This window comes from Cryptomeria japonica, chromosome 9, assembly GCF_030272615.1.
Source record: "Cryptomeria japonica chromosome 9, Sugi_1.0, whole genome shotgun sequence".
NCBI lineage: Eukaryota > Viridiplantae > Streptophyta > Pinopsida > Cupressales > Cupressaceae > Cryptomeria > Cryptomeria japonica.
In genome coordinates this window covers 672758478-672772161 of record NC_081413.1, presented here as the reverse complement: position 1 = coordinate 672772161, position 13684 = coordinate 672758478, and the positions used below count along the sequence as shown (strand labels likewise).

At 32.2% G+C, this 13684-nt stretch overlaps 1 protein-coding gene across 1 annotated transcript; it reads right to left on the bottom strand.

Moving 5' to 3' along the window:
* Nucleotides 1-336: 336 nt before the first annotated feature.
* Nucleotides 337-2458, bottom strand: LOC131054863 (uncharacterized). Its single transcript, XM_057989499.2, has 2 exons — nucleotides 1605-2458; nucleotides 337-532 (listed from the first exon to the last, which is right to left on the bottom strand). The coding sequence occupies exon 1, from the start codon at nucleotides 2250-2252 to the stop codon at nucleotides 1623-1625; it is 630 nt and encodes a 209-aa protein (XP_057845482.1). The 5' UTR covers nucleotides 2253-2458; the 3' UTR covers nucleotides 337-532; nucleotides 1605-1622.
* Nucleotides 2459-13684: the final 11226 nt, after the last annotated feature.

Below are 13684 nucleotides of genomic sequence, written 5' to 3'. Positions count from 1 at the left end.
CCACGGGAAAGCGAAGGATTGTTGCTTTCTCAAATAAAAAAACTTATACTCTACGTAGAGACCTCTCAATATTTTATATTAAAAGTTAAGCAAATTATGCACTTCGACTTTTATCCATATAAAAATATTTTACACAAACCACGCGAAACACCTTTTATCTACATTATTAATACTTCCAACTACTATTCACATTCAAAGTACGTACTGTTTGAATTCAAACTTATCATTAAAAAAAAAATTATTTTTTTTTAAATAGTGTTATAGATGAGCTTAAATTTTACCTTTTTGTTCTGCCAGTGGTTCTGCGCTGTTATAGAAGCCATTGCCAAACTCTACTTATTTATATAAACAATATATATTTATTATGAACAAATACTACTTTACATAAATTTTTGGAATAAATTTGTGGACACACATTTATATAAGTCTAATCGCCTGCTATTCTACTGCAAAACAGAATCTGTAGAACATATTTAGACTATCAACACAGGCCAATATCCATCTCCAAAGTTTCTTCTAAGCTCGAAATCTCCTGAAAAAATCAAAGAAACGAAAGATCTGAATAAGCCAATATAAAGTAATGAAGATAACTAATCTTATAGATCTAGGGATGACAAAGAAATCATAAAATTCATTTCTACAACTGCACATTTATTTACCAATGATTTTTCTTGAGTGCACAAACTCTTTTTGTTGATCAAACCCTTTAGATGTTATAGAATTGGTAGCAATGAATCATTTCTATTTTTTGAATCAAATAATTAGGAACTTGAAAATGATTGTGAATGCAGGTGAGGTATCAGAAACTTCCATGAGGTTGCATTGGAGAACTGGGGAAAATTGGAAAACTGCGCAATCTTGAGGAAAAAATGATTTACTGGACTGGAGGATTTCAAATGGCTGGAAATTTGCGAAAGTGTTTGTGGATATGATATACTGTTGGCGTTATTTTTGTTACATTAGATTATGAAAGTTCTTTTCATCAACATTTCAGATCATATTGTATGATCCATTATAAGAACGAGATAGCAAGGGAAGAGAAATTCTATGTTGATTTCTCTTTTCTTGTTATCACATCCTGATAATAGATCATGGAGTGTGATCTAAAACATTGATGAAGAAAAAAGCTTACATAATCTGATTGAGAAAATTTCAAGCCAATTTTGTTGTACTAGATATGTAAACTTTTTTCTTCAACATTTCCAAGATTCACAGTTTATGATCCATCATCAGAATAAGATAACAAGAGGAGAGAAATTCTTGCCATGTTGATTTCTCTTCTTTTGCTATCTAATCCGGATGATAGATCATGAAGCGTGATTCGAAACAGTGATGAAAAAAAAAACTTGCATAATCTGAATGAAAAAATCTCAAGCTAACATTAGACTGTCACATATTTCATATCATTACTTGATATGCCAAATTCTTTCATAGGTTTCTTGGACTGGAAACACTGCAAAGAAAGATCTCTGGGTAATAACAATCATGTATACAGATAAAGATTGATGGTTGTTAAATTGATCAATTTGATCAAAGAGTATATAAATGCACCTCATCTGACAATGGAAAAAGCAAAATGAAACTCATAATATTGGGAACCTTACCCTAAAATAATGATGATCCTAACTGGCACCCCTGGCAAGCATCTCCTGATACTGCATCAAAGAAGAATTGTGCTGCAATCTCAATTGCTCATAGAACCTAGCAATGAATTCATCAGCTTGTCTGTCTACTTGACAATCATTATCTTCTTCTCCAGAGTAACAGGATATCCTCCTTGACAGAGGAGACAACATGGGGCTCAGCTTCTCCATAGCAGGAAAATCCTTATGATTAAGACAATCCTTGGTAAAGTACTCTCCACTGTAATTCAGCTGAGGCAAAACAATAGCATTGGGTTCTTCCTCCTCATCTTCCTTAATGGTATGTGGATGAATGCAGGGGAAGTGTGGCATGTGTATCTGAAACTTCCTTCTGGGGATGTGGAAGAAGACTGGATTAGCAGGGCTATTGCTGCAGGAAAACTCATATTCTTTAAGCCCAAATTCACCATGGTTACTATCCCTGGAATGATGGAACATGAGATTCCCCAAGCTTTTCCCATACACTTTCCCTCTTTTCATCATGAAATGCATATCCATAAGAATCTTCCTCTTGGACATGAGCCCTTTCCTTATCATGAAAAAGGCAATCCTGAGCACATTCCAAAAGCGCTTTGCAGAAGCATGATTTACAGTAGAATGGACCTCCATCACAACACACTATTCAAACCCAAAAAAAAACTACAGATACCCAAAAGGCTATGATAAGTTTTATATAGTATTATGCAATTGCAGAGTGTTTCTCAGATTTGAGACTGAAAGATTTTGAGACTTGATCAATGCAAAGCAAAGCAAATGGCTTTGTGTCTGCGAGGTAAACCTCGCAGAGCAGAGAAAGCCTATGAGAGGGTTTGGGACACCAGATGGGCTTGTATATATAATTGAGATTTGAAGGGCAGATTCATTCATTTCATTTCATTCATTCATTTGATTTGAAACTTTGGTTTGAAAAGCAAGGCTTGGTCTGGTCCCTTTGTGCGGTGGGTGGGTAGCGTGTGGAGGACTCATCAGGCAGGTGACCCAATTCAATTTAACTTGAAAATGATAGAAATACTCCGAGCTTCTGTTTTTTACTGTCATGGACTTCCAATGGAGCCGTTAGATTATTGGCAATGGTTTTTTTATGCCTAGAAAGCAACATGACATTCAAAAGTTTAAAGCACTCAGAAAAGCCCACCATTTTAAAATCCAAGCAATGACTTGAACCACACGTTTTTTATGATATGTAGAGTAGACTTCAACGTAACACACCCCATATAATGCACATTTTTTAATGTATTGAAGAGCCTTCAATCTTTTCACACACCAAAAGTTTCTAGAAGGTGGGTTTTCTTGTATTTTCTATCATATGGTAATGGGCATAATAATGCACTATTATCACTACCTTTCATCATTCAAGTTAAAAGCACTCACCATTTTTAATTAAGCTTTTGCTCATTTCATGCACACATTTTCCGCATTATATCGTAGTAGTTTTTTTTTTATTGGGTTAAGAATATATTGTAATAGTTAAGGTCTATGGAGTAATTTGGTGACAACCATTTAAAGTTTTAAAGTTTTCCTTGAAGCCTTGTCGGTAAGGATATTCAAAGGGTGAGGTCATATGGTGGTCTCTTCTAGAATAGTCCATAAAAACATGCTTTAGTGGAGCACACTTTAATGGGAATGGGGTTTTGAGGCTTGTTTTGTTTGGGAGGAGATATATAGACTTGTAGGAGAAGAAGAGTAAAATAGAGAATGGAGTGCACGGCTTAGATTTGACAATTGATTGTGGATGTTACTTGTATTTTTGTGAGTACATTTTTGCTACAAGACATCCAACTCGAGGAAAATGCACTAGGATGGTATATTTTGGACGTTTGTAGCATTCAAAAAAATTAGGGTTATGTAGAAATAATGTAAAAAAATTTATATAGAAGAAGGTAATCAATAAGCTATGAAGAAAATAAAAGACACTGTTGTATTACAAGTAATTCAAAATATTTTAGAAAAGCATCGAAGTAAGAAAAACACCAATACACAATTTTTGAATAAATTCAAAATATTTTTTTAAAAATGTAGGCTTAAATTTTGAACTTTAGTATACATTGTAGTTGTTTAGAACACAAAGTATCTTCTACATGGAATTATAGAATTTAAAATTTAATCCTATTCAAATGATTATTGATCTTCACACATGCTATTTGGGAACCCCCTACAAAGAAGAACACAAGGAAATAATTTGGAAAATAGTATCAGAGCAAAACATTAGCATTTATGCTTCCTAGTGAACATTATGATTTGAAAACACTAACAAGAATCTACTTTTTCATATATTAAGCAAAATAGTTTATCTCATAGATTCTACTACAACATTATTTGGAAGATCAAAACCTAAAATAGCTTCTTTCCAAAATAAAACGTGATAAATATAGCAAGAAGATAATTAAAAATAATATTTCATTTTGATTGCCCATAATCAAACTTAGAAAATGTGCCTCGAACTTTCATTGTGTTGATAAAATGGACATTTAACCAATTGAACCATCATACATCTCAACCTGTCACCCATGGGTAGTGTGACATGTAAAACTTTTCGAGCGAAAATTTGAGAAATAGCCTCACGTTTAGACCTTCAAACTTGAGCACTCAATTTTTCCATGTCTTTTCTTAGAACCCACATTTCCATTTTTATTCAATTAATCTTGGATTTACGGACAAACCCGGTAAGAGACTCAAATAGACCCTTTTTAAAAGAGAAAACAAATTGATACCTAGACAACCACCACCAATCCTTAAAAAAATTACAGTACAAGGATTCATAACTAAGTCCATAGGAACAAATGATTTAACAGCAATGACAAACCCTTTAGACTTGTTTCTTAAACAAAAAAAATCTTTAAACATTTTTGCCAAGTAGCCCAATCTAGTAAATTAAGATCCCACAAGTCCCCAAACTATCAATCCCTATATTGAATAAATAATAACCATTCCTTGTAAAGGAGACGACGAAGGATTGTCCTTGATATTGCACCATTCTATTCCACCAAATAAGTAAATACTCAAATTAAAACCATGTTGTAAGGGGGAAATTTTCTAGTTTAAGAATTTGTCAACGTGAGCCAAACCTTTCATATGCAATGTAGAGGAAATGAACATTTAATATGAAATAAATGAGCTAGCAAAACAATTTCTAACCATCTAATATATTTTTATTTTCTTTTAATAGTAGATTGAATAATACGATGACAACCCAAATTTTTCCATAGCTCTTTTGTATATAACAACTCTAATTATCCATTTACTCGATAAACAAACATAATCATTCAAATTAGAGTATAAAAAATCAAAAATAATTACATTTTTGTTTTTAAAATCTTTTTTAAAAAGCATCTAAAAAGAGGAGTAATGCACATGTGATGCTAGAAATATGTGGTTCACAACTTGAATCCTTCATGCTAAAGACAAAAAATTGTTCATCTAAGTACGAAGTTTATTTCTAAACTTATTTGGAAACCAATTCCACAAATTTAAAATGGGAACACTCAACCCAAAGGGGATGCCATGATAATGAGAAGTTTATCCATGTTTAATTTGCTTCTAATCTTTAGGAATCCACTCAGGAACTGAATCTATTTGTGCCATGAAAAATTTAGTTTTGTGGTGAACTAACTTTAAACCAAACATAGAACATTAAATATCAAGGACCTCAATAACATTATTAATCTTCTTTATAGAGTTCAAATGAAGAAAGAGAATGCTATCATCAACAAAATGTGAGTTTTTAAACAACTACATTATTGACAATGTAAATACCCCTTATCAAGGTTATTTGGCTATAATTTTGTAGAAGATAACCAAGAGCATCAACAACAAGAACATAGATAAAATGTGACAATGGACAACCTTGTCTGATCGAATGTTGAAAGGAGAATGTGTTTGACAACTCTTTGTTTAAATTACTAGTTGAGAATTAACATCTTTGAGTAACTTTTGAATATGCTTGCATATCCTAAGACCAAAACCCAACCATTGTAGCATCTTGAGAATAAAACTAGACAATGAATTTTATATCATATACATTACCAAAACTAGATCAACCCAAAGGGCATTTTGTTCTAATTATTGAGCTCATTCTAGAGTTTCCCAAGGAAGGATAAGGTCGTCAAGGATTTAAATATCTTTCCAAGGAACATAGTTTGCTCAAGCCTAATTATCACTTTCACCATAAGTTTGATTAGTGTAGTTATGGTTTTAGCAATTTGATTTTATAGAAATTTTAAAGTATTGGGATAGATACTATCATCATTATAGACACCTAAAGTTGTCCTTAATAAAATAAATATTTATTATTTATTTAATTATTTTACCACTATTTGATCTATTAATTAAATAAATATTTGTATTTATTTAATTAATTCAATAGCCTTTTCTTTCTAAAATTTAATATTTTATATTATTTATTTAATTATGATAATCCCACCTTTTCATCTATTGATTAAATAAATACTTAAATATTTAATTCATTCATTCATTATCCTCTTCTTTCTAATCCTAGCCCTCCAAATTGATCACATGTATCACAATATAAATGTGTATGCATGTGACAAGTGTCTCATTCCTCTTCACAATCTCTTTATCTCTCCATCTCTCCATGTCACAAAACATCTACCTAGCACTCACCTACTACTCAATCTTAGCCCTACCTTCAAATTAACCTCTTAATCGTATTCATTATCACCCACTACTCAATTGCATCCCTTTGTCCCACTTTAACCTCTTAATCCTATTGATTCTCTTCCAACTATGTGATTATTTCCATTCATCTTTTAACCTCTTAAGCTAAGCCCTTGATTCTCTTGGATACTTCTATAAAATAGGCTTATTCTCCTCACTTTATCAATCAATCATCAGTGTACTTGTATGATACCAAAATCTCTCTAGAGTCATGCATCATCACTATTTTCATTATCATTGCATCATATTTTTACATCATCAAGAAACCACACTCTATCCCTTACATCTCATCTTGTGCTAGTGATAAATAGATGAGAGCAAACAACATTTTTACAAAATCTTGGAGGATAGGAGAACAATGGAGGCAAACCTATTGGGTGTGTGAAGGTATAAATTTGTTTATTTTATTTTATTTTCATGCATGATAGAATACTTCATTGGTGTTCTTGCATAGCTTTTCTTAGATCCAAACTAGTGGTTGGGTTGTTTAGGGTTTACAAATAGTTTTGATTTCCAACATACACAATCATTTTCCCCATTCGAAAGGAGTTTGATTATACCTTTATTAATATTAGGCCCTAATAAAAATTGATTCAAAGCCTCCAAGTATCATACATAAAATTCATTTTTAATATAATGCCACATTTTTTAATATAACTCCATTGAAAGTCAATGAATCCCAAGGATTTTATTAGAGGTCATTAAAAATTCAAAATCTTATAAGTCTTCAATAGAAATATCATGGTTTATAAAAATGAGTTTTTTCAGTATCCACCTTCTTGGGAATGTGATCTTCCTACCAATGGGGATCTTCTTTGAAAATCCTCTAATAAAAATTTTAAAACAAATTTTTTACCTCTTCTAGATTCATATGAATATAACCAGTTTCATCTTGTATAACTCCAATATACTTCGTTTTATGTTTATGGTTAGAAATTTGAAGAAGTATTGATAACTTCTATTACTTGTTAGGAATAGGAACATAGATTAATAAAAAAATTAAAAAAAGAATACAAAAATAGAAAACAAAAATTATACAAGAGACTTGGATATATGTGGTTCACCCAACATAGGCTACATCCATAAAGAAACAACCAATATTTCCCTTATTCCATCTAGAAAAATGAAAGGATAAAACCTATAGCACGTCCATTACAATGTTCTCTTCACTCTCTCGTAGTCTCCCCTCTCAGTCACAATGCTTTCTCACAATACATAACCATAATACAAGGCCATCATAAAAGAGAGTTTCCTTCTAGGAAAAAAAGTTATCAACGTAACTTTTACTATCATATTTGTGAGCTAATGATGAATGATCCATATTGACCATAAAATTATAATATTTAACATGGTAATTTATTTTAATTCTTTTTGTGGGTACTACTCTTGAACCCCCCACTAGGGGAAGCTCCAAAATATGTCATTGTCCCCTAGACCCCCTAGTGATAGAAGTGGAGTGGTAGTCCCCGCACACCCTCATCAAGAACTAAGATCCAAACATTAATAAACAAAGAGGAAAATAATCAAGATTCATTACCAAAAATATCCCACTTAGAGATTGATTTTAACAACTCCACTACTACTACACCAACTAGACTTTGCTCCAACTTTTGAACTATCATGTTTTTAATCTTCACCATCATACTTGAAGACCAATAGAAAGTGATAAGGAAATAAATTTCTCCCTAATTACCACCTTTATTAACATGTCTACATGATTTTTTGCTAGTGTGTATCTTTTCTAGCTTCAACTATCTATCTTCTAAAATTGATCTTATGAAATGGTACATGATTTGCATATATATAGCCTTAGAATGAATGGTTGATTTTATTGCAATATGAATGGTATTCTAGCTAACACCATAAAATCTTCTATTCTCCTACTTCTTTTCTAGTTCCTCCATAAATAGTTCTAACCAAATCATCTCTTTACTAACCTCTATAGCAACAACATGCTTTGATTTTGTTGTTGAAAGTGCAACAACCTTTTTCAATTTCAAAATCCAACTATAGAAAAACCATACCTTGTGGTTCTCCTCCTGCTATCTATATCACTTGTCATATCTAAATCAACATATCTATGTAGAATAGAGTTTGAACCTCTAAAACATAACTCTTGGTAGTACTACCTCTCAAATACCTAAGAATCTAATTTATTGCCTTCTAATTTACTTTATTTGAATTGTTCATATACTTTCTTACAACTCCCATTGAATATGCAATATCCGACCTTCTACACACTATCACATACATCAAGATACCAACTTTCAATGTGTATAGAATCTTAGACATGTAATGTCTTGGAAAACATCTCCATACCGTATTCTAAATGGTTGTTAAAAGGTGTACTAATTGATTTTGCATCTTGTATTTAAAATATTTTCACTACGTTCTCTATGTACTCACCTTGAGACAATGTTAATTTATGATTTTTCTCCTCTTGTTATTCTCATACCAAGGATTTTCTATGCACCACCCAAATCCTTCATTAAAAATGAATTGGCTAATATCATTACCCCTTAGGAAACCCTAGTGACAAATGTGGGGGGTAATCCTACACCCACACCCCCATCAATAACTAGGATCCAAACTTGACCGAAACAAATAGGAAAATAATCAAGCTCCATTACCAATGTCACCCTCTTTAACTTGGTGTAATTTGGCCTTGATTTCATCTCTTTTTCTCCTATAAATGTCAAGAATCTAAAGTTGGGATTCTAAAGATGCTATGGAATTTTATAAATTGATATTATTTAGATTTGCAATAAGCAATTTTTTAGTATATTCAAGCTTCGCTTGGGATTTTTCTTTATGTTTTTTTGCTAGGACAATCTCTTTCCAAAAGCACATAAGAATTCAACACATTGTGAAATACCATGTTGCCACCATTCCCTATATGAATCTTATTCTCTTAATTTGGTGATAGAATTCCAAATGCCAACTAGAGTACCCATACAAGAAGTATTTTTTCAATGTGATATATTGCATTCATATGACAACTCAGAAACAACATTACATTTTTTAGCCATTGAAATAGAAGAAAAGATAGGAAAAACAGTTAAGAGGGTAGAAGAATAATCTACTCTAACATTATGACTAGAGTTATATTGGACTATATGAAAGTTATGGAATATGTAAAATTTGTCAAGTCTAATAAGATCTTTATCATCCCCAAATTTTCAACTAGACCAAGTGTATCAATTATTATCATGGCTAAAACTTTGATTATGAAATTACAACTATTTATCAAATTTTGAAACTACTCAACTTAATATGATTTAACCAACTATAATAAAATTTAGAATGTTCCACATTTTTAAAATTTCCTCCTATAACCATTCAACATTAGGAAGGTTTTTAGACATATTGTCCCTTAACTCGCTTTTATATTTTATAATATATCGTAGGAATAAACTAAGTGGAAACCAATAGGTTGGTCATTGATTGAAATATATGACCCACACACAACTATGTGGCAAGTCCTCCCCTTTATTAATGAAAAAATTATAAGCCTGTGAGTAAAAATCAATGACCACCCCTACCTTCTCTATGCAACATGTGAAGAAAAGAAGTCTCTCTCCATATGTTGGATATAGAAGAAGCAAAATGAAGATCATTAAGTTTAAATTTTAAGAGAAAAGAATATCAATAACTTCCACTTAATTGTTTCCTTAACTCCATAATTATGATGAGGGAGAAATGTTCCTCTTAAATTCCAAGATAGATGTTTATAAATCATGATAGAGAGGAGATAGAAAGATCATTCTCTTGTGGAAAAGCTTAAAAATAGTTAGCTAGAGAGATAGAGTTTCCCATTTCGTAATTAGTAGGAGGTGGGGACCTCAATATTTTCCTCATAGAAGGGGGAGGAAAGGTGGAGGTTTGATCCAAATAGTTTAATTTTTCATGAGAAGATGAATGGTGATAACCTTTGCGTGAAATATAATCACTCTGAATTTCATCATACCCAATAGGTTATTTTATCTTTCTTAACACTCTTCATCCATCCTCCATCATAACATCTGTGTAAGATGAAGTAGGAATAACAAAGGACTTAATATTTTGTTTTTTTAAAAGAGGGGTAAACGCATTTGATCCTGAGCTATGGATAGCTGAGGTCACAAATGAGAGACCTCATACCCAATATAATCATCAACAATTGCAATGGGGTTTGAACTTGGATGGCAAGAATAACAATGCTACAACTTAACCATCACACCATGTTAATATCAACAACAAAGGACTTATAATTATTTTGGGTATTAGAAATGGATTTAATTAGATTTTGTAAATGAATATTATATTTAGCCATTATGGATGATTGAGGTTAGTTTTTAACTTTTGGCTGACTACAAGGGGCTAATAGTTGAATTTGCACAATTATTTTCCTTCTAGCAAGCCAATCTCTTATCAGGTGGCCTTCTTTTTAGTTCTAAAAATAAGCATTAAGTTTATTTAAATATAATAATAGTTGGTAAAAATAATTTACCTAGGTTCAATAAGCTTAATATTTTTAGATAGTTTGTTATTTGAATCCATCTCCACACAAACCCTCGAACGCACCCTTAAATTAAAATTTCAATCAGATTTTTTCTTACACAAGATAATTCTTCCAAGATATGAAACTATCTACCACATGAAAGGCTTGAAGGAAGGGTTAAAATTTTGAAGCTCCACCCACATTAGTTATTATGATCTAGAAGGGCCTTAAGGGTAAAAATCTAAGGTCCAACCTTGTAAATAGTAGACTTGACCACAAATAACCTAGGTTGCATATTGTAACACTTCCAGGGCATGCTCAACTTTTTTGAATTTGCAAGACACATAGCCTTTTCCTAACTCCCTCGATGCTTTATTTTTCCAACACTTGTCTTCCAAGTTTAGTTTTTTGCATTGACAAAATTTTGATTCAGAGGGTATTCCTCTTTTAAAAAATGACAGTTGCACGTTGACTCTTAGGAATGCATTCTATAACATCATCAAGGAGCATACATTCTAATGTTTTACTTTTTTGATTTCCATTTTGTTCTTCCATTGCAATAACCACTTTTTCACTATTCTCTCCTATCGGTATATAAACTCTATAGCCAAATCCCTATTTTATTTTATTTAACACATTGTTATCTACTTCAACACATCAAATTTCTTGACTCTAAACCCTCTTCCTTGTTTGGATCCCTCTTGAATGTCTTACTTCAACCCTTAATTTCATATCTTCTTGAGAGAAAACAACTACATAAACATTTAAGAAATAGTTAGGGCATACATTAGGATTTTCTCATGCACTCTATCGCAACTATTTTCCAAACAACATTTAATTTAATTGTTCTACTTTTAGTAATCTTAAAAAAAATGTTTGATATATTTATTCGTCTAGTATTTTGTATGTATATGTTAGAGTATGTAGAAGAGATTTTTTGAATATTGACATCCATGTGTAAGAGAAATTTAATTGTAGAGTAATTATAAAGATTCATAGTGTAGATGTTTTCTATCTAAACACATAACTTATTTGATGTCACGGTTGACTTCTAAGCTCATGCACAATAGAAATATGCTTGTTCAAGAGTCAACAAGTATGTATTGTATGTGGTTTGATGAGGGATAACCTCATTTGTTAGTTTCATGGTGGCATGCTTACATGTCACTTCAATTGGAATAAGTCATACAACATTGATGCCCTCCTAAATGGCACAAGATTAGTCCAAGATCAATCAACACAAAACACACAAAACATTAGTGTTAATCAATCGAAAACTAATCTAAAAAGGCATACCAAAAGAGAGACTAAAAGCATGCAAGCATATTTAACTATCAAAGGAAACATGATGAGGCATCTCCAAATACCTCCTAACATACTCCTAGCTTCTTCTCCCTTGTTCCTCTCCTCTCCAAGTTCCAAAATAGTGTAGCTCTCAGTAGCTTTTTGCACTATGGATGCTTATGGAGGATTGAGATTTATAGAATAGCTCTAAATGTGAAATAAAAAGCTATTTTAATGCTAAAATGAAGTATTTTACCAAAAAGACAAGATTTAGTTAATGCTATGCTAAATGCTCTTTAAAATGGCTATAGTCTAAATGCATACAAGTTTTCAGGATCTGGATTATGAAGGAATGGGCTCTATTTATAGGAAAAATGGAGCAATGGATGGCCAGGATTAAAAGGTTTAATCAAGGGTCAAGCTTGAAAGTTGGGGATCCATGTGCACAATTGGCACCAATAAAATAGTGACAAGTGTCAACACAGGATTGGGTTGAAAGAAAGGGGTTGGAGGCATTGAATGCCTGAGAAGACTTCATGGTTATCTAAAGGCTAAGGGTCAAGCCTAAATTAGGATTACCCACTGGATTAGGAGTTAATCCAAGGATAAACCTTTGTGCAAATGATTAAGAGATAATCATGGTCAAAGCATTAATGACCTGATGAGACCCTTGGGTTGGGTAGAGGTTGAGTCAAACAAATGTTTTAACCATGTGGGAGGGTTGAATTAACCATTAATGGTTATTGGAGACTTTGTGGATTAAGTGGTTGAAAGTTGGAAGCCTTTAATGGTTTTCAAAGACTTTGGGGTTTTTGGTGGTTGAAGGTTGAAAACCTTCAATGGTTATCCAAGACTCTGGGCCATTTGAGAAGTGACTCCATTTTGCTTAGGAATGTGACAATAATTAGGGGATGGATTAGGCTAATTAGGAAGGGGTTAGAAGAATCTAGAAGGGGATTAGATTTTGCAAGTGGATTTGGTGGGTGAGGGAAAATAGGATTTAATTAAAATAAAAATTCATTTATTTCAATAATGTGTGCAAGTTGCATTTGTAGGAAAATGCAAGTGGGGTGGGGATAATGTTTTAAATAAATGTTTTATTTAATTTATTTAAAAGAGGAAAAGGGGGATTTAATTAAATAAATTGATTTATTTATTTAATTGATTGGAATTGGATTTAATGAATTAATTAAAATAAATTGAATAATTTATTTAATTAATAGAAGAATGTTTGGGGATGAATTAATTAAATATTAATTTAATTAATTGGTGGCTAGTGGATTTTTAATCAAATAAATATGAAATATTCGTTTAATTTAAAATGGACAGATTTATGTGACTACATTTGCCCCTCTTTGAGACGGTGCAGTTTATCGCATCGTTTCAAAGAAAGAAAAACTGGTGTGAAGAAATGCCCCATAAAATGTTAATTTAATGGGTGGTATGCCCCCTCGAGAGATGGGCCGAAATTTTTTTAAAAAAATCGGGCGATCTCTCGAAAAAGAATGAAAAGTGGCAGGGTGGTAGAAGAGAAGAAGTTAGGCATACTGGGTAAAAATAGAAGAAAACGGGGGAAACATGGAGAAATGGGGGGCTCGGGAAG